Source organism: Pogonomyrmex barbatus, unplaced genomic scaffold, assembly GCF_055798465.1.
Source record: "Pogonomyrmex barbatus isolate J1 unplaced genomic scaffold, ASM5579846v1 scaffold17, whole genome shotgun sequence".
In the NCBI taxonomy this organism is placed as follows: Eukaryota; Metazoa; Arthropoda; class Insecta; order Hymenoptera; family Formicidae; genus Pogonomyrmex; species Pogonomyrmex barbatus.
The window spans coordinates 5,847,423-5,868,203 of NW_028297113.1; the positions used below are offsets into that span (position 1 = coordinate 5,847,423).

The 20,781-nt window shown below is 46.0% G+C and overlaps 2 protein-coding genes across 7 annotated transcripts; one reads left to right on the top strand and one right to left on the bottom strand.

Annotated features, from left to right (window-relative positions):
- Positions 1-603: 603 nt before the first annotated feature.
- CdGAPr (GTPase-activating protein CdGAPr) lies at positions 604-10,094 on the top strand. 6 transcript variants are annotated; one of them, XM_089074729.1, is made up of 8 exons: positions 604-1,461; positions 2,698-2,904; positions 3,086-3,223; positions 3,276-3,692; positions 3,783-4,113; positions 4,205-4,538; positions 4,620-5,535; positions 5,622-10,094. In XM_089074729.1, the coding sequence occupies exons 2-8, from the start codon at positions 2,836-2,838 to the stop codon at positions 8,040-8,042; spliced, it is 4,626 nt and encodes a 1,541-aa protein (XP_088930855.1). In that variant the 5' UTR covers positions 604-1,461; positions 2,698-2,835; the 3' UTR covers positions 8,043-10,094. The 6 variants fall into 6 exon arrangements, with proteins under 6 accessions (XP_088930855.1, XP_011645059.2, XP_011645058.2 ...); XM_011646757.2 differs by having other exon boundaries at positions 604-1,248; XM_011646756.2 differs by having other exon boundaries at positions 604-1,244.
- Positions 10,095-12,936: 2,842 nt separating this feature from the next.
- On the bottom strand, positions 12,937-20,658 carry bsh (brain-specific homeobox). The gene is made up of 3 exons (XM_011646835.2): positions 19,624-20,658; positions 18,970-19,204; positions 12,937-16,010 (listed from the first exon to the last, which is right to left on the bottom strand). Exons 1-3 carry the CDS (start codon positions 19,969-19,971, stop codon positions 15,589-15,591), a joined length of 1,005 nt encoding a protein of 334 aa, XP_011645137.2. The 5' UTR covers positions 19,972-20,658; the 3' UTR covers positions 12,937-15,588.
- Between the last annotated feature and the right edge of the window lie 123 nt (positions 20,659-20,781).

Sequence of the window (20,781 nt, forward strand, 5' to 3'; positions counted from 1 at the left end):
TTACAGGAAAATCAGAGAAGAGAGCGTTATACTGTGTACTTAGTGAAATAATTTATCGGTCAAATCATGACATTTTTTAAAATCTCTATCAATGTAGATTAACTTTAATCTCGGTTTAATTTACTTTTTACTTTGTTTTAAAGTTCTAAAAATTAGAAAAAAACAGAATAGATTAAATAAATTAAATTTGTAAGTAAAAATGGACATTAATTGCCAATTAAGTTAATTGAAGTTTAATCGAAGATACCACTAAATGTTATGGCGCAATATCTATCTTGTTTTTTTCAAATAGAATTTTTTTTTAAGGAAAAACGATGTATTTAGATATAAGCTTACGCTATTACAATTTAATAAAATAAAGTAACATTTCCGTAAACTTTTCCACTTGTTTACAAAACAATGTATTGTTCATCTCTACATTGCTTGTAGAGTAACTTTTTTATTGATTACATCATTCGCCATTAATTAACGAGCATTACAATCACTATATAATGCGCAATGTTGATATGTTGCAATATCAATACACATATCGTGTATCGATAAACAGAAGCTTATGTGCGCATGCGCGTACGCTCTTATGTACGCACACATACAACTCGTTAATTTAAAATGTTAACAGCTCTAAAATACAGCCTCGACATTTTAGTATTCGAATTTTTGTTTCCTAAAAGAATCTATCTTTAAAAGTGTTGTTACAATTTGTAAAACGGAACGTCCTGTATAAAATTATATAAAAATAAATGTACAGCCGAGATATATGATAATCTCGTTGGCAAAAGTTGGCGACACTTGTGATGGACGCGTCGAGCCACGTCAAGTTGGCTCGCGCGAAGTTAGGTTAGGTCTGGGACGGTAGTTAAGTTGACGGGTTGGTGGGTAGCAAGCGGGCGGGTGGGATCGTGGGCAGTGCATCGTAAGGAAAGCGGCGTCTCTGATCTGGTCTCGACGAAGGTTAACTCCCGCGGCCGCCCCGCGGAGTTGCACTCGCGTTTCGGTCGACGACGAGCGGAACGGTGCGATGCGGTTTGAGAACGAATGTGAAGCCGCGTCGAGATCGCCGTCGTCGTTGTTCGTCGTCGCTTCCTCCGCGCGAACACCACGAGCACCAGTCCCAACGTCACGTCGGTGAACGGTGGCAAATGGGAGGCGGCGGACACGGTGCGGAAGCGCGTACGTTCCTCTCTGGGCACGCGGCGAGACATCCGGCTGACCAGTGACGAGCAGTGGTTCTCAAATCGGGAGCGGTGCGTGAGTACATATGTCCTTCCCTTGGGTCGCACTCTCGAGTCCCATTTGGTCCCGATTAGTCTGTTCCGACATGGATCGGCCTTGTTTGCAGCATTGCGTCGCGTTGCATCGCGCCGGCATCTCCTTTCTTCTCTCCCTCGAGTTATACCACTCTTGCCCGAGTGTGCGCGACGAGAAGGTTGGGCGTGCGGCTGACTGAGAAAGAGAGATAGAGTAAGAGGAAGGAAAGAGAGAGAGAGAGGGGGGGGGGAGAAAGACACCGCTCGTGACATAATAGCGCCGTTATATCCCCATACGAAGATTCGGCCCGCACAGTGACGAATAAGAAGGAGCGAGAGGAGAGGGAGGGGGAGGGAAGCTGTGGGGACCCACAGCTGTTCGCAGTCTTCGCGATCTTGCCGGTGCGCAGGGAGATCCGCGACATCAACCCTTTCCTCTTTCTCTGCGGCCTCTCCCCTTCTCCTCCTCCTCTTTCTCTCCCTCTCCCTCTTCCTCTTCCTCTTCCTCTCTGCGCGCCCGTTCGCGTACGTTCGCGATGTAAATATACACGGTCGTTCGGTCCTGTCCGAGTGCTGTGGATCCGCGCTGTATTTCGGTAATAGTTTCGCCGTGGTGGTAATTTTTTTCGTGTCGAGCGCGAATTGCTCTACGAGAGAGAAAAAAAAAAAAATAGGAAAAAAAAAGAAGAGAAGGAAGATCTCTCGGCGCACGAATTTGCGACGGCGCGAGGCCGAGGATCTCTCGCGTCGCGCGGCCTGAAAAGCCGCGTTGTGCGCCTTCGGGTTATTGGCACTTCCGCGCGCCTTAGATAATAGACTCGCCTTGTTATAACGCATCGACGGGGCACGGACAACCGCGAGATCGGCGCTCACGGGCGAGGGGAATCGAGAGGGAGGAGCGTTAACGTTCGGGCGGCGTTGATTCCTCGCGACGGGAAAGCGACGTTTAACCCTGCCGTCCGGAGTAGAGAATTAAGCGATTGTCGGGACGTTCATTTGTCGCAGGATCGTCTAAGAGTTGTTTCGAGATGGAGCTGTAGTTACGATTTCCTCTCTGCCCGACGAATCTTCGGTTTTAGTTGCGCTATATCGGATAACACGCGACGTACAGCCGTTAAGGAAAAAAAAAAAAAAAAAAAAAAATGTAAGCGGATCTCGTCTCCAAAGACGAATGCTTTCTTCGCGAGCGATCGTCAGTGAGAAAGAAACCCACGATCGATAATCCATGCTGTGCTTTTCTTATAGAGATAATTAAATTTCTATTAATTTAATATCGGATACTTCAGAGATTTGTTAAATCTTTAAGTAAACGCAGAGCTCCGATAACAAGCAGACATAAATACGATTAGTCATTGGGAAATGTGAAGAAGATATCCTTACATGGATATCTAGTGTCTAACGAATATTTCTGGCAATAGTAATATTCAGATTTTACGTTGTGTCTGTACAGAATAATTGCGACAAGTGAGAAGCGATGGTCCGACTGAGAGAAACGTAAAAACCTGCCGTCACCCTGGCGCGCGACAAATCGAGTCGAAGACCTGGATCCTCGTCCTCCTCGTCCTCGTCCACGGAAAGGCTGCAAAAGATGCCTGGGCCATCGACACAAGAGAGGCCCCGTGCTCACCGGCTCACCGACATCGAGTCTCAGCCAAAGGTTAAAGTAAAATTTGTATGGTGTATGTTACGTTTTAAAAAAATTATATCTTGCTCGGCCGTCATGGGCTCATATCACTTATTTAAAAGCTTTTAGAAAAATGTCAAATTTGTTACATACAAATTTAATATAGACGTATAGAGGGAATTCTTGGTACTTAACCTCTTTGATGAAATTGCAGAGCTTGGGCGGCAACCGGACGGATGATTTCAGCACGCCTGTCAGTTCTGGCAGCAACATGAGCAGTATCGCGCGCTTTCCGAAACTCGACGAGTGCGCCCACTTTCACTATGAGCACGTCGAGCTCGGTACACTTGAGGTACACGCTGAACGCGAAAAACAAACATGAAGGATCTTGTTGTAAGATATAGTTTGACTTTCAGGTGTCTGTCAACGAGGACTCCAATGACTCGGAGAGTTACGCCATACGAATAACATCCGGAGACGCGTGTTGGACGCTACAGAGATCTTATGACAACTTCGTCATGTTTGATAAGCAGCTTCACCGTTGCATATTCGACAGAAAGTTTTCCTCCTTAACAAAGCTTCCAGATGTTCGGCCAAAAAATGCCTGTGATATACTGAAAGATTATTTGAACCGGTTCTCGCAATTGAATCATGAAGGCCTAAACTGTGGTCCAGTATTAAATTGGTTGCAACTCGATAATAGAGGAAGAAGGATTCTGGTTCCAGAATCGGATTCCTGTCCCATCAATACGCCAGCTGTCGCTGCGGCGTATGCCGTGAGACCTTATACAGCTCAAGCACAAGATGAAATCTCCTTCCAGGTAACATCACTATTACTCAAAAAGTAGTAAACCTCTGCAGTTAAAATTCGTGTGATGACTAATAATTAAAATGATTTATATAACAAACAGGTAGGCGACATGATATCCGTTATAGACATGCCTCCTCCGGGGGAAAGTACATGGTGGCGTGGAAAACATGGATTCGCGGTTGGATTTTTTCCGGCTGAATGCGTTGCCGTAATCGGAGACAAAGTGCCACGTCACTTGACGGTTTCGACGACTGTCAGATCGAGGTTACCAGTAAAACCTGTACTCCGGAAACATGGCAAACTAATCGCTTTCTTTAGATCCTTCATATTGAATCGGCCTTCGAGAAGAAGGTTGAAACAATCTGGTATTCTGCGAGAGCGGGTATTCGGCTGCGACTTGGGAGAACATCTGCTAAACTCTGGTCAAGATGGTAAATTTTATTCATTCAGCACATTTTTAATAATTTAGATGTGAATTATGTAAAAGAGAATGAGAAATGAAAAAGATTACTCATATTATAGTGCCTACTGTTTTGACGTGCTGTGCGGAATTCATAGAGAAACATGGTCTAGTCGATGGTATATATCGCCTTAGTGGCGTAACGTCTAACATCCAGAAATTGCGAAACGCCTTTGACGAGGACAGAGTACCGGCGTTGCATTCCGATGAGAGTATATTGCAAGATATCCACTCCGTAGCATCGTTATTGAAGATGTATTTCAGAGAGCTGCCGAATCCATTGTGCACGTATCAACTTTACTCCACTTTCGTCAATGCGGTCCAAGCTGGCAGCGACGCCGAAAGATTAAGACGTATGAGAGACGCGGTTAGAAAATTACCGCCACCGCATTACAGGTAGTCCATTTTTTATTTTTAATTGACTTGACAATTTATTTTATTTATTTATTTTAAATCTTTGTTAAACTGTACGTATAGGACATTGGAATATTTGATGCGTCATCTGGTGAGGGTAGCCGCACGTGGCACAGAAACAGGTATGACTCCTCGCAATGTGGCCATCGTCTGGGCGCCGAATCTCTTGAGGTGCAAGGAACTAGAAGTAGGCGGTGTAGCAGCGCTTCAAGGTGTTGGGGTCCAAGCGGTTGTGACGGAATTTCTAGTCTGTTATGCGGAACTTATATTCGGAGATGGTCCAGTTGGCAGACCAAAGTCTTTGGCAATCACCACGTCCGCGCGACTGCTTACTCTAGAGGAAGCGCGCAATAGAAGCCTCAGAGGCGAACCAGATTACATTGAAGTAGGGGCGGGTCCAGCCGGTTTACCACTGCGTTATCATACTGTCATAGAATTACCACGCAAGAGAAATGGTTCGAAACGATCGCCTTCGCTAAATTGGAGAGCGCTGTTCGGTAGGGGGGCTATTGCGAAGACGAGACAAATTGGTACGCCACCTCAAGCGGAAACGGTGCCAAGCTCTTTGAATTCTTTGCGGCGATTGAGACCTGTCAAGAGCGCCGACAGCTTAGACGGCGAGGATGGATTGGGACCTCTTTTGGGAGGACCACCTCCCATCAGAACTTGCGGTCACAGTCGATCCGTTTCGCATGACTCATACTTTGATCACTTGGCCGACGCGCCCAACGCATCCTCACCGTTGGATCTCTCAGAGATACAACTAAATTTCGATCTCGAAGAGCGAGAGATGAGGATGCTTTCGGAAGAGGAAGGTGGCGGGATAGCGTCGGTAGAAGCGTCACCGCGTCGGCAAAGAACCGAAGGAAATCAATGCGCCGCCGCTACCGGTGGATCCAAGAGGAAACGATCTCGTTTAGAGGAAAGACTGCACTGCGACGTCGAGTTGCGTTTCATAGACAGCCAAAGTCCCGATCAGGTAAATTAATGTAAACTATTCTAATTTCTATAACCAGTCAACTATTTTCTGCATCTACTTTATGTATAATTCATCAAATCTTTCAGGTGATGGTAGCAACCAGTGCAGATATTCACAGTGTTGACACACCATCTCCGTTACAAACGCCAGGCTACCTGCCATTGTTGTCAGAAGCTTCTACACCATTAACGCCCGCCACATTGCAAGGGTCTCACTCCGCATCGCCGATACCGGCTAATAGTCCCAGAATAAGTTTCCGAAGTTTCACTTTGCCATTAGAGATTGGCGACGAACGCGATGGAAGCGGTACAAATAAATTAAAGGAAGCTAGCGTGTCGTCCTCTGACAAGTCATCGGAGCCTAGCCATAGATTATCCATAAATTCAGAGGACCGGGATAGGGGATTAGAGACGTGCGAGAGACTCGTAACTTATGATGAACATGCGAAATTACGCAATAGAAACGCGACCACGTCGCTCTCGCGCGTTGAAAATCGAGCATCGATTCAATCGAGTGTGGTCGCCTCGATTTTCAACGATACAGAGATGACACCATGTAATAGATTATCCTCTTCGTGCGAAGCAACTGCGAGCAACGATGTAACAGGCGGACTGAGCCTGCACTCTGTAGAGATCTCGTCTAAATCCTACGAAAAAAGGAAGGAGGTAACCAAAGAATGTGGCGAATCTGTCGATCCGCCGAGTCTCACCACCGATCTTACCACCGATTTACCAAGGTTGCCATCTAATACGACCGATCTCGATTCTCCGATGTCGTGCGAGCAAACTCTGCAGGAGTTGGACGAGTCCGAATTCGTAATCTGCGACAGTTCCGACAAAGTGTTTACTAATACGGAAAATCCACGCGCGACAAGCAGCAATGATTCCGGCGACTGGGTGATTGTTGGAAAGACGACGACAAATTTTACAACACCGATCAGCGAATTGACTAGTCCCAATGATTCTTTCGTAGAGAGCGGTGGAAATCCAACGTCGGAGAACGTCCCCGAAACATTATTAGAACTTACGTTGCCTGAAACCACGGACGCGTTTATGGGAGTTGGTGACTCGATGGAAAGACATATTCCGACGCAAAACGAAAGCGAGGAAATGATACTCGATATTACAGATATGAAGAATTCAAGTCATGACCGGGTGGAACCCGATCCGCAGACGAGTTTCGGTCTTGTAAACGAAGATAATCTCGCAGACGATACCCACTCTCAATTGTGCGATCGAGAGAACGGCAATCGTTACTCGTGCACGATGGACATTAATACGAGTGAAGAATCTAATGCGAGGGAACAGCGGCAGCAGGTCCATGCGTGTTACATCGAGGCAGATAACGCGAATGTATTTGGTACAAATCGGAACGAGGTGCGTGACGAGAAGGAGCTATTTGGGGAAACGGAGACTTTCGAGAACTTTCATCGTCTGAGAGATACGACCACGCAGCAACGGGATTGCGCGACGCGCACCTTGCACGTCATGAACCGTTCACGGTTCACAAGCAAATCTGATGGGGATCAGAAAACGAGCGTTACTGTAACGCGAGACGATCATGACAATGACCATTGTACAAACGAACTGTCGAAGAAGTGCCAAAGTTTCGGATATAATAATACACAGAAACAGCAGACTAATACGCAACAAATACGTAAATGCGCTTCCAAACGTAGCGACGAGGGTCATAAGTGCTCCAGCCTGCAGACTAATCAAATGCAGGGCAACATCCAGATGAGAATACCTTCGGAGAACGCGGCCGAGCCTTGCGAAGTAGCGCACGCCCCGGAAGGGGCGTCCGAGCTTATGGAACGGACGTTGGATACGTCGAGTACATTCGCGAACGCCCCGCCTCCGACCATCGACGATACGGTGGTTCTTCCCCCACGAGACACCGCAGCGATCTTGCAGGAATTGGCCCTACAAAGATTGTCCGGGGGCGCTGTGGGAGATGTGTCCGCGTCCACGAGAAGAAAATACGAAAGCGAAACAATCAGAGATCGAAGGAGCTTTGATTCGGAGATTGGCAGGGAGATCGTCAGGGAGAGCAAAATGAGACAGGAGCTGGATTGCGCGAGGGGCAAGTCCGAGGAGTCATCGCATTTGCCGCCTTGTCTGCGAGCGCGTCACGCGCGAGCAACACGAGCGGCGCTGAGTCGTTCCTTGGACGAGGCCAAGTTCAATCGAATGACGGGGGACATCTCGCTTTCGGTGAAACCAACATCCGAGGACGCGCAGCATTGCTCGACCCCTAATGTTGGCACCAGCTCCGGCACCTGTTCTAACGCCCCCGACAAGATCCAACTAAAGAATCTCGGCGGCCTGGATTTGGGAGACCCGCAGTGTAGAGAAAGAATTGAAAAGTACAAAGAGGAGAGAAGGACGTTCTTGAGAGACAAATATCGGTCGGAGAGTTTCCGCGGAGTTTCGTCGAAAGCGGAAGACGACGAGCAGGCATTATTAACAAGGTTGAAACAGAGAGCTTCGAGACCTTCTCTTCATTGATGAAATTTGGTCCTTCTAAGACAAAGAAAGAGAAGGAGAACGATCTTTCGTTCTCTATATTAGCGTAAATGAGTTCTTAAGTAGTTAACGCGTAATACGATCTCTACCTGCGTCTTAGAACAAGTGTAAATTATAGGGCGGCTATAATATTGAATCTAATCAACCACGCGACCAAATTCCATAACCCTGTTCTTAACGCCGCGTTTACTTTTGTTTACGAAGCAGCGAATATAGGGCAACTAATAGGAATGGTACATCGAGAGCAGACATATATCTAAATGATAATAATAGAGAATGTTATCTTAAACCACATAACTTACAACTCATATTTTTATTGAATTTATATTCGATATCCCAGGTATGTATACGCTAACTTGGGCTTATTTGTACTACTTGCGAGCGAATGCCACTGCATTCGATAACATATTGTTTATGTAATTCTGCCAAACGCTCTTTTAGCTAGATTACACTAAATCGCTTTCACTTGAATCTCACCGACGTCGTTGTGTGTAACGTGATTGATAATGAAGGTGAATTGCGACGAGAGGACGACGAAACTAGTTAGGCGAATCATAACTCATCCTCGTATCGTCGATCGCCATTGTTAGCTGAATTGTACGAACGCGCTTTTAAAGCTCATTAATTTATTACGAACTCAAAGAAAGGTTTCATTTTTATTATTGTTAGAAGCTTTAATAACGATTCTCTTTGTAATTATTATTATCATTATTAATATTTGATTTTTATATTTACTCATTCTTTATACTGTTATGTGCTAGCGAGAAAACATATATAATAATAGTAATTCAACTGCTTTGTATGTACCAGAGTCAACAATGTCTCGTGTGTAAATTTCTCGCATCACACAAGACGTTGGATTCACCTGTTGCTTTTACGCGTCGTAGGTAAAAATCCCTTGCGGGAAAAAAACCTTAACCGTATCTTGACTTTTTTTTTATTTTATTTATTTTTTTTTTTATTAGAAAAAATTCCTCTGAAGTGAACCGTATAAAATCTGGTTCACGTTCAATGGTCCTTCGGATAGCGAAATTAACTTCACCGAAATTTAGATGGGTAACACATTTTCCTCTCGCGAGTAGTCACCGAAAATTTCTGGTACATACATGAAAGTCTAACTAAATTGCGCATTGAACGTCGGAGGGAACCTCGACGAGGTTCGTTTCGAACGGCGTTAAAACTGGACGTTTCAATTCGCGCGTCAATGTTATTTTCCCCTTATGGACTGGTCCATAATGATCTTTTGGAACCGTGTTAATTCTCTCGATTAGTTATTACATGTATAACATATATTGATTTTGTATGCGCTTGTCGATGGAAGGCTCGCTTAAAATCAAGATTACTATCGAACCATTTGCGGGTTCCTTATGAACTTTAACGTTTATCGCGTGCATCGCGCTCATTGGCCTCGCGTTTCATTAAGTTTCGATCACTAAGCAGCAGCTCTGCTTAGCTACCTCATTTCGCTTCATCTCATCGCTATCACGGACGACATTAGGATCAGTTTACGTTCATAGCTTTCTTTTATCTCTTTATTTTATTGGTTTTTTTTTCCAAGCGTTTTTTTTTTTTTTTTTTTTAATCCGTGAAAAAGAGAATGCGCTTTTCCCCTCTTTTTGATTTTTTTTCTCTCTCCTCTGGTTTCCACAAAGACGCAACAGGCGGATCGTTTTCTTTTTTTTTTTCGCTTTTTAAGCACGATTCGCGGAAACCGTTCGACAAGACTGTAATTAATTATCGGCTCGCACGATCTCAGTCGTGCTCGCGTCGCCACGTCCCGTATGCAGCCTCGAACAAACGAACAAACCGCTAATTTAATACTCCGAGGGCCGTACGGGAGAAACGCACGTTTTGATCTCTTGCAAATTCTCGAGGCATTTAATTAAGACTACTACTTGCGCGACGACGTTTGAATTCTTGCATGAGGACTCGTCGGTCAGAATCATGATTTTCGCGTCGTACAACGATGCTGCCGTTTCTCGCCGACACGATCTTTTTCTTTTTCTTTTAATATTGATCATCAATTTTGACCGAGTCGTGGATTTAAACTATAACGATAATCGCATCATCACCGTGCTCTCCTCCCTCCCCTCCGTAATCGTTTTCGTCGCATACTCCGGATGTCTGTCATGAAAACCTATAAACAGCGTTCGGGTACACGTTGTACAGGTTTACTATTGATTATTAATGGTAAAATATTTAGAGATTTAATAGCGCGCGCTTTCCCGGATAATTTTATTGGAGATAGTAAATGGCCTAACTAGAGTGGTGTCTAGACAACGCCTGGAAAAAACCCCCCCCCCTTATAAATGAGGTACCTAATGACGAGTACTTGTGCACAAATACATATAACGCGCAATAATAATACATCCGCGAGCGATGTGTATTTTTAATAAGTTGAGATTCCTGCGAGGTCTCGCAATGTTAATCGTAGACCCGTGAGAGATCCTTATCGAGGGCACGAGGGAGAAATGATATGAAACAATACTAAGAACCGTTAGAAGTAAAGTTCCCTAAAACAATATACACATACATATATACAAAGCTAATTCTGTAATATTCAAAGGCTAATATATATATATATATATATATATATATATATATATATATAGTAATCTTGTTTTTGAATGTAGGAGGCTCAGGCCTTATCTGGCTGGGCGTATCTTTGCCCCTTTAGTTATAATCGCATTTAATAATAATTGTTTCCGTTATGAGAGACTACTGTTTGTCGATTATAATTATAATATATACAAGTTGTACGTGAAATAAATATAAATGCTGTAAACACTGAAAGAAAAGGGAAGAGAGACATTTTTCCGTCCGCAAGTCCGCATCCCGTTCCGGTCCGTCGTGGATCGTACATCGGCGATTTAACGACGATGATTACGTTCGGGCTGCACTGATACGTTTCTTTTTTTTTTTTACTCTCGCGTAACAAACCAGGCGCCATCCCCTCTGTCGTCGAGCAGCCCCGACTGCTTTTCGAGCGGGTCCATCTTGAGGTGAGATCACTCGACACGTATAAAGGACCTTTAGTCTTTACTTCTTTAAACGCCGTGATAGAGTGGATGAAAGGTGGGGTGCCACTCGACCGGTGGCGGAAGAGGCCGCGTGCGCCCTCGCCTAAAGGGGACGACGGAGGCAAGTTCGCCTTTATATCGTAGAACGAGGACCACTCGAGAGGCCAGGAAGCGCCAAGGTGAGGGCGACTCCGTGACTATCGTCGGATCTACCGCGGCAATTATTTTTAAACATGCCGTGTAGATAGGGATCTCGCCGAGTACCGAGTTATAGAAAAAAATGTGTGTGTCGCGGGGTGCCGTGCCCTTACCCTGTACTTTGTGCCAATGTAGCAGGCCGAGCGGGGTAGCGCGGCTTTTAAACAATCGCGCCGACTCGCGCTTTTCGAAATTACTGATTAGGAGCGCGCCGAGAGACAACATACGCGGCATTTTCGACGGGCCTTTCATCCTCGCCGCGTGTCGCATTTCGCATTACGTTCGCCACGTCGCTCCTTCCCCGGGCGCGCTTTCACGGTGCGCAAATCGAATCAGAACGCCCCCGCAGGATCGACGACAATGTTATTTGTTAGCGGAAGCGTCGTAGTAACCGGAGGTTGAAACGAGGCCAGATTGCCACTGTGATCGAGTTAAACGGCACGTGGACAGTAACGCCGTTGTCTCTCTATAGCGTGTATCCTCTCCTTTCCTCGCGTATTACGTGTCCCTCCGTGATCCTCCTCACGTCGCGCGCCGTCCTCTCCGATTCGACGAGTCCCCGTAATTAAGTAGGAATTTCCGCGTAGAAAGAAGGAAAAAAAAAAGAAGAGAAAAACGGAGAGAGAGAGAGAGAGAGAGAGAGAGAGAGAGAGAGAGAGAGAGAGAGACCTTTGGACGTTTTACAGCCGGAAACTGAAAACTCTCGTCCGCGGCTCGTCGTAGACGGACCGACGGCTGAAGGGTTTTTAGGCGGCTTTATTTCGGGGATCGTTGGAGAGCCGCGAATTGACACGCGGCGACGTCTTGACAGCTTGTTAGGCTAACGGTTTACCCTCGCGCGGGGCCTCCTCTACTTCGGGGGAGAGGGAGGCATAAATTCGCCTCGTTCTCCCCTGTCCGCTTTTCGAGCGGATTAAATTGATCTTTGCTCACCGCGCCGATAAATTCGCGAATCTGCCGTCGCCGTCGATCGATTCCCCATCGATCTCGCAGCGAAGATCGCTGGAAGGAGGAGGGGGGAGGGGGAGGGAGAGGAAGATCGCGAAGGAGGGCGGAAGGATTCAGAAGGGTCGGCCACCTTTCGCCGGTCGCGTTACACGCACGAACGACCTAACGTTACATTCGGGCATCGATAGCCCGCCGAACCCCGGCGACTGAAAATAATGAAAGTAATGGGAACACGCCCACTGCATTTAGCCCGCCGAACTAAAGCGCGGCTCGCTCTGTAACCCCTTGTCGCAGCACCCCCTTCCACACACGGGGGTGAAAGGGAAAGAGAGAGGACCCGCGTACTCTCGCCACCCGCCGGCGCCTTGCCCGTCCTCGCTCTCGTTCCGTGCCCTATTGGCCATTGTACCTGCCACTTCATTGTCCTTTATTTCATTATTTTCGCCGCATTCCGCTCCGCGTCTCCCTCCGACGAGGGGCGCGAATTCTCCCCCTTTTATTTACGTACCGTAATAATAGGCGTCTTAACGGAATCTAATAAACGTCATAAATGGCCCGGTGATCTCATTAGTTTACCAGCTTACCTGGGCTAGGCCGGGGCGTTGTTTCCTCCTTCAAACAACGCCACAGCAATACTTGCCTCCGCATCAAAGCACACGCGCCCTCTCCGCGCCTCCGCCACCCGCCCATTCCCCCCCCTCCCCCCCCATTCTTTCGCGACCCCCCGCGCAGCGTTTCGTTTGCGAGAGTTATCCCTCGGATGAATCGCATTCCGAGAGAATGTCTCCTTCCTTCCGAGGGTCCGAACGTTGCAGCATCGTGCAACGTCGGTACACAGACACAATCGCACAATTCTCCTTTCTCTGCCCCGCGTCTCCCGGAGAAATAAATCTCACGCAGATTGAATCTCGCGATGCACGGTTTCGCGACGCGCGTATCCATCTATCTATCCGATGTGTATCCGAGAATGTACCCCGTGATTTCGTCCCGATAACACAATTACGATCCTCCCTTCGTCCTCTTTCTCCACTCCCGCGAATCGACGGTGAGAAGGGAAAGTAGGGAAGGAGAGGAGAGGGATGAAGGGAATGAGGGATGGAAGCGCGGTACGACCCTCTCCCTCCCTCCCTTTCTCTCCTCTCTCCCTCTCTCTCTCTCTCTCTCTCTCTCTCTCTCTCTCTCTCTCTCTCTCTCTCTCTCTCTCTCTCTGTGCGCATCCCGCTGCGATCCCGAACCCAACAGCCGACAGAGTAGCTTCGCTCGCTCTGATCCCTCGCAATTACTTCCCATTATCTGGGTATTAGGATTCACCCCAACTGGAAGCACGACGTGCCCCGCAGCCGCCTAGCCGGCCGTGTGTGACGCCGACGCGCGCCCGCCGGAAAATCCACCGCGATGTCGTGTCCCTTTTCCTAACAGGTACTTGCCGATCTTGCCGATCTAACGTCACCCCCCTCCCCCCCCCCCTCCCCCCGCAACAGGTAGCAAAATTCGCTCCGCTTCGCGCGCGAGATCGCACGCGACGTCGTGGCGTCGTACGAGAGAAAAAGCGTCGATCCCGCTCGATCGTAATTACGGCCTTAATAATTAATCTCGCGAGCGTCGCGGGGTGTTCCGTTGCTCCCTCCGTTGTCGACTCGACGCCTCGTTAACTTTCGCGAAGAAAATGTCTTTCGTGCCACGGGCAACGAAATGTCGTGCCGTCCATTAACGAAACGATCAACGTAAAGAGACCTCGATCATCATCCGCTGCGATCCGCGACGCAATTAAATGTCAATGTCGATGCACGCGGCCAGTTAGGCCCGCCGAGAGGCAACGTCCCACTCTCATAAATGAGATTAGCGTGTTATCACTGAAGAGTAGTGGTAAGCTAGTCGACACTACATTCAACGAAATCTCACTTAAAAAATTATCTAGAAGAAATTGTTTCAATAGGTTGCTGAAAATAGTGACTATAATAGTGACTATATAAAATTAGCATCCAGAAATTCGATTTCGATTTTTACTCGCTTTGCAGGTTTACGCATTGAAGATTGAGATTGCCGATTAAAGATTGAAGATGTCCAATCACATTATAAAGTTGCGATTTGCATCATGATTGAGATTTATGATGATGCAGATCAGATGCAGATTTGTAACAAAATATATATATAAATTAAATTATTTTATATTTACAAGATCGTTCTCTTATTCGAAATTCAACAATCTTAATCGGAGTTAGTACCTTATTAATTGCGTTGCGACATTGACATTTAACAAAACACAAATTAATTTTATTTTCTATTTGTCATATAAATGTTGCGTGTTTATCACGTGGCTAGAAATCATTATTAATATCGCGATTGAAAAATAGACTGATCTGTAATTTCAATCTTTGCTTGTTGAACAAGGTTATTCTAATTAGTCGAAATCTCCAATCTTAATCTCCAATTTGTGGTCCGATACGGCTTTAAGAGTAAAGAATGATATAATTTTGAATTTGAATACGAATTTTTAGTAGATATGAAAGCCTCTCTTAAAAAATAGCAATTTAAAATATAGAAAACTTAAAAACTTTTCGCTGATTATTATCGTCTCGCTGATTATTATCGTTTTTACAACGAAATCTTATCTTTAGCCACAAATGAGAAAGTGCAAATATTCGCATTCAAGTATCTGTCATATTTTTAATTAATTCGTTAATTTAGTTTGATGTAAGTCAAGTTCGGTTCTCTAAAAATTCGGCAACCCTCTTCTCTCTCTCTCAATACAGTTACATTACGTATTCAATTCTTTTAGAAAAATGCCATACATACCTGGGAAAAGATAATCGAGGAAAAGCAAGTGTACACATCGCGTTAGAGCATGACAGTTTAATTCTCAACGAAAACCACGGCCTATTTTTTTTTTTTACACTTGACTATAAAAAGTAACAACAGACCAGATACCGTATTTATTTACCGTATTTCGCTATAAAAAGTAGAGATTTTTTTTGGAACCGGCAAAACTCCATTTCTTTTTCTCATTTTTTATTTATTAACGTTACGCAAGCGGGATAATCCAGTGAACGGCTCCGGGTGGCGATTCCGTTTCTGCGTTGTGAATAGCGTGAATTATTTCAGTGACACGTAAATACCACGTAAAGACACGCAGGGACGTTGGTTTTCTTCCTCGAGCCCTCGATCTCTGCCGAATTCCGTGTTTCTCCGTTACGCGGCAAGCTTTACTCTAGGTGAATTCTCGGTAGATCCGGTCGTCGCGGGATACCGGGGGGGACCGGTACCATCGGACGAGGATCATCCGTTTCCTCTCTAACGCGCGGTTGCCGTGATATTCTGGAGCAAGAAACGAGCGGTGACTCTCGACCACGTCGTGACGTGCCTCAGCGATGCTGACGTTGGGCGGAATGCTGGCCGTGTTGCGGCGGATGGTGCAGGCCGACCGGGTGTGGATGCGGATGAGAATGCGGGTGCGGGTGCGAGTGCGGATGCGGATGGATCGTCGCGTGGAGAATCCTCGGTGGCGTGCCGCGTCTGGACAGGGGCAGGGTGCCGCTTCGCGTCGACGTCGGGGTGGAGATCGTCGATGCCGACGTCAAGGTCGGCGTCGACGTCGGCGTTGGCGTGGGCGCCGGTGCCGGGGTCGGCGTCGGGGTTGGCGTCGCCGTCGGCGTCGGTGTCGGCGACGGCGTCTCGTCGCCCAGCACGTCGATCTCGTCGTCGTCCTCGTCGTCGGAGTCCACGGGCGCGTCGCTGCTCGCGCGCGACTCGCGGCCGCCGCTCAGCGAAAAGTCTACGGGACGTTCTGTCAACATCAGCAAGTAATCATTTGTATTAAGATACAGACTGGATATCAATTTGTATCTATTGAAAAATCGAGACGACGACAAATTGGCCGGTGATTTTCGACTCGTCGACTTGTCGAGAGCGAAGCGCCCTCGTAAAGAGATTTTCGCGATTTAATTAGTTCGTCGAAACGCCACGGCGCGGCAAATATTTTCGCAATTGCTTTTCGCCTCGACGAAGGAGTCAAGTTGTTGCTCTTTGCCTCTCGCCGGGCAATCGCGATGATATTTGAATAAAAGTCGAATCCGCGGCACGCGCCGCTATGGCCTACGATAGTCCCCTTAGCGGCGAGCTACAATCGAGAATATAGGTCTGACCGAGCACTTAGCGGGTAATTGAGCAATTCTCTCCGAGAGACGGGTGTGGAACGGGAGTTGGAACGAGACGGTGAAAGAGAGGCATCGAGAAGGAGGGAACGAATCTCCCCCCTGGGTTCCTTACATAGCCCGCTCGGAGTCCAAAGACGCCGAGGCGGTCTCCGTCTTCTATGTGCCCTCCACCCTACTCACCCTCCTCTCTCGATACCTCCTTCTTGGTTGCTGCCAAGGAGACGTCTATGTAACTCGGTTAGCCCTTCCTACCGAACGAAGCCATCTTGTCTACCGAGACGAACAACTTGGTATATAAGATGCGAACGCCATGGGCCAAACTATTTAAATCGCTCGAAATGTCTCGCGTCGTCTCGTTAGACGATCACTTTTATATTTGAACACGACGAATATCGGGATAGACTAACGAGCGCAGGGAAGATTTTACCTAGAAACATTCTTTTTATTTTGATTTTTAAATTTTGATTTTTTTTTAGATATACATTTATTTTTTTTAGTTATTTTTTTACTTGTGACGTTGTTTATGAATATATATAATGGATAATTCAATAATTTTTAAGTAAACGTTTATAGTTTTTTAGAATATTTTAACCCTCGTTAAATTAATATATAAATAACTATTAATACTGGTAATAAAAATAATTTTAATTTAAACAATAACTATCAAATAAAGAAATTTAAATATTTAATAATGTAACATAAAACGAATATCATTTAATTTAGGCTCTAAAGCTTAAAAAATATAAAAATATATACATAAATATATATAAACATATTTATCCTATGAAAGTATCTGCACATATAGAACTTTCATTTATAAAAGTGGAAAATATAAAGAAAGTATTAGAGTTGAAAAAAAGTTTATTTTATGAAATCTTTTTTAAAGATTTATTTAAAAAATAAAAAAAGATTATATATTAATACAAAAAGGTTTATATAAAAAAATCTGAAAATAAAGTTGTTTCTATGAAAACTAAACAGCTGTGCAAAACAAATCTTTAAATAAATGTGACTTGAAAGATTAATGCAAGAATAATGCTATCAATAATAAAATACTGATACTAAAAAATATAAATATGTCTCAACATATACAACATATTTCAAGCATAATTCACGAAAAAAATATGCCAAGTCTATGGTATCAAAAAATGAAAACGACAATCGCTTAATATTCTCTTAAATTGAGTCCATGAAAATGTTAACGATAAATATAATAACAGAGATTTCAATGAATATTTTACTTCTTTTTTGTGCAAATATTCGCACTTTGCTTTTTCATATTATATCCAACTGATCACAAATACAATTTCACGATGAAAATGCTAGTAATTAGCAAGATATAATTTTTACAGCTTTCTATACTTTGAATCATTATTTTTGAGAGCAATCCTCATATTTATCAAATAAAATTCATAATTGAATATTGAAAATCCAAAATTATCGATGTATATCTTTTTATTCTTAAGCTTTTGTTTATAGTCACTGTTTTCAATAATTTCGATATTACTGATCGAAACAATCCGCCACTAATTGTCTCCTCTCCCAACGATATTTCACCGGATTCACGGTGTTGTAATTATAGTCTCTCTCCGTGTGTAATAATACATTGATTCCGTTTAAGAGAGCAACGACACGATCGCGGTGAATTTTCCTCCGGGATATTTGTAATACGCATCCCGCGATGCGACGTCAGCGACGAGCGATTACGGTAATATCTACGACGGAATGCGACCATTACGCAGATACCGTTAATGATTATAGTTCCTCGCAACGTAACCACGGTTACGGTCTGGCTAGTTAAGCCGAACTTGCGTAATTTATTGTCAGCGGTATTTTGGTTGCATTATACAGATATCGCCCATTAGCGTGACAACAGGGAAGTATTTAACGACAACCGATGTTATAACGCGCCATCCCGCGGCTCCTCGTTCCGGCTCCGGCCAGATTAACCCGATAACTATGGCCCGATTATTCATGGCATGTCGACTTGCAGTTTGTTCAACATTTTCGTATCTCCGCGCATCTCCGCACCTAATTAATTATTAATTAACTCGCATACGTTCGCCCGATGTTACGACGTCACACACGATGAAACTTGCTTGTCGATGTGATTGAAGCTCGACTCGGATCCACCTCCTTCGCGATTCGCGCTTTCGAATCGAACGCGTGAAAGAATATCGACATGTGTACGCGGTGCAATGTTTTTTTTTTTTTTTTTTTTTTTTTTTTTTTTTATCGTAGCGGCGCAGCCATTCATGAGTACGCGCTTATCTAGGACACGGCGTCATTAATCCGGGTTAATTAACTCGCGGTACGGGAATACTGCTCGCAGCTGTTTATCGAAAAGTCGATACGCGATATTTAATTTACCGGTAACTGAATTACGCGTTGCGGAGGCTACTCGATGCGAAATTCCGTAGATACCGTCATCGCGAAGTGTCTTTCCGGCATTACCGAGTATTCGAATGTGGCACTGCCGATTTGCATTTTTCCGCATTTTTTTGAAGAGAGAAAGAGGAACGAACCGATCGTTCGATCAGCGAGGCGCGACCTGATCGAACGCAGAAGATGAAATGGAACACGGCTCACCAGCGGGCGACGTAACGGATATCGATTGTTGCCCCGAATTGGAATTGCCACTGCCGCTCGTGTTCAACTTCCTCAGCTGCTTCTTGTGCTTCATCCGACGATTTTGAAACCACGTTTTCACTTGGGTCTCGGACAGGTGTAATGCCGCCGCCAGCTCTACCCTCTCGGGCGTGCTTAGGTATCTCTGCACCTCGAACCTCGCCTCCAAACCCGCCAGTTGTTGATCGCTGAATACCTGAAGGAAGCAAAGTCTTGTCTCCTACAGTTGAGAGAGAGATAAATGGAGGGAAAAGACAAAAAATATATATATAAATATCACCGAGACACGAAACAATGACACTACACAATTGAAAAGTTAAATTTGAGCAAACAAGCTGACAAGCAGATCGACATGAAAATTGATTATAGTTTATTATTATTATTATTATTACTATTTATTTCTATGAATAATTACATGTGAAAATTATATGCGAGTTGATTTGAATTTGATCCGCGCGCTTTGCTTCGGCTGAAGATGTTGTTGGATCAATCTACAAACGGCGATTCGGTCCGCAGAAGATTTGCATAAAGTTTACGGTTTGCAAAATAGAACATTATTATGTAAATGCGATTTTATTTCAGATAAAAGAGAATTTACTCAGGGATGTTACTCACAGTTCGGGCTTTCCGTCGTCGGCAATGCTTCAAGGCTGCCAGTTCCCCGACCCCCGGCACCACGCCAACCCCCATGCCAGCGCTACCGAAAAGCGGTCCCAAGAAGAAGGCCGCCGCGGCGGGCGGTGCCGTGGGATAGCCGGGAAGCAGACTGGCGAACTGCTGGTACTGATGGTGCTGCCCGTGGCCGGAAGTCGACGTCAGGTGTTGATGATGCAGCTGATGATGGTGAGCGTGCGGGGTGACGGTGCCGCGGCTAAGGATATCCTCGATAAGGAACGACGTCCTGCTGGCGGAAGTTCCGTTCTGGCCTGGCTGAGCTTGTTGCTGCTGGCAGGTCGACTGCATCTTTTTTTCCTTCGACGCGAACGTTGCGACTACGACGCGTGCATGTCTCGCGATATCACATCCTCGCCTCGCGACGAGCGGGATCTCGATCAGAGGATAATCCTCGGCCAGTCCTGTATCGATACGATCCGATAGGCGAATCCTTCTCGCGCCAGGCGAGATGACACGGATTCTCTCTGGACCGTGTCACCACGCGCGCGCGCGCGCGCGTGTTTACTTTAATGTCGCGATTACGCGTATTCGATTCCTCTCGCGACGATTCGATGCGATCCGCGAGGGAGGAAAGGGGATTAATCTCTGGGATCACTTTTCTTCCGTTTCGCCGTGCCGCATCGACGAGATTATCGGCGAGAACCTCGACTCGAGGTGATCGCGGTCCCCGATCTGACTCAGCTAATTACGCGACGTTCATCCCCACGGATTCATCCCTCCGATGGTGTCGGATTGATCGTGTCGCTGATCGCGCACGGATGTCGGGTGTCGCGTATCGCGTGAAACACCGTTTGTCGTTCACTGATTTCTCTCACCGTCGTTCACCGACGTTTAGGGCGCGTATCGCCGGTGAGCACGGCGCGATTCAGGGCGCGATTTCAACCCCCCTTCCCTTCCCCTGTGACGCGATCATCGGCAGCCCCTCCCGCTAGCTGGCGTACCGCAGCAGCCGGTATCTCTGATGGAAGGGTGTCGTTTGAAACCGAGTATATCCAAGGCCGCCCTGGCGCCCGCATTGGCCGGCGTCGCGACGCTCGCCGTCGTCCGGGTTGGTTCCGCGAGGATCCCGGGGGCGGGACTCCGCCACTCGTTTCCATG

Bases quoted from the DNA above. Each gene is read 5' to 3' on its own strand.
- CdGAPr (XM_089074729.1), top strand. From the start codon at position 2,836: ATGCCTGGGCCATCGACACAAGAGAGGCCCCGTGCTCACCGGCTCACC. The intron at 4,114-4,204 runs GTAAATTTTATT...CTCATATTATAG, and splicing joins GCTAAACTCTGGTCAAGATG to TGCCTACTGTTTTGACGTGC. The intron at 4,539-4,619 runs GTAGTCCATTTT...CTGTACGTATAG, and splicing joins TTACCGCCACCGCATTACAG to GACATTGGAATATTTGATGC.
- bsh (XM_011646835.2), bottom strand. From the start codon at position 19,971: ATGCAGTCGACCTGCCAGCAGCAACAAGCTCAGCCAGGCCAGAACGGA. The intron at 19,205-19,623 runs GTGAGTAACATC...TGCTTCCTTCAG, and splicing joins GACGACGGAAAGCCCGAACT to GTATTCAGCGATCAACAACT. The intron at 16,011-18,969 runs GTGAGCCGTGTT...TGATGTTGACAG, and splicing joins ATCCGTTACGTCGCCCGCTG to AACGTCCCGTAGACTTTTCG.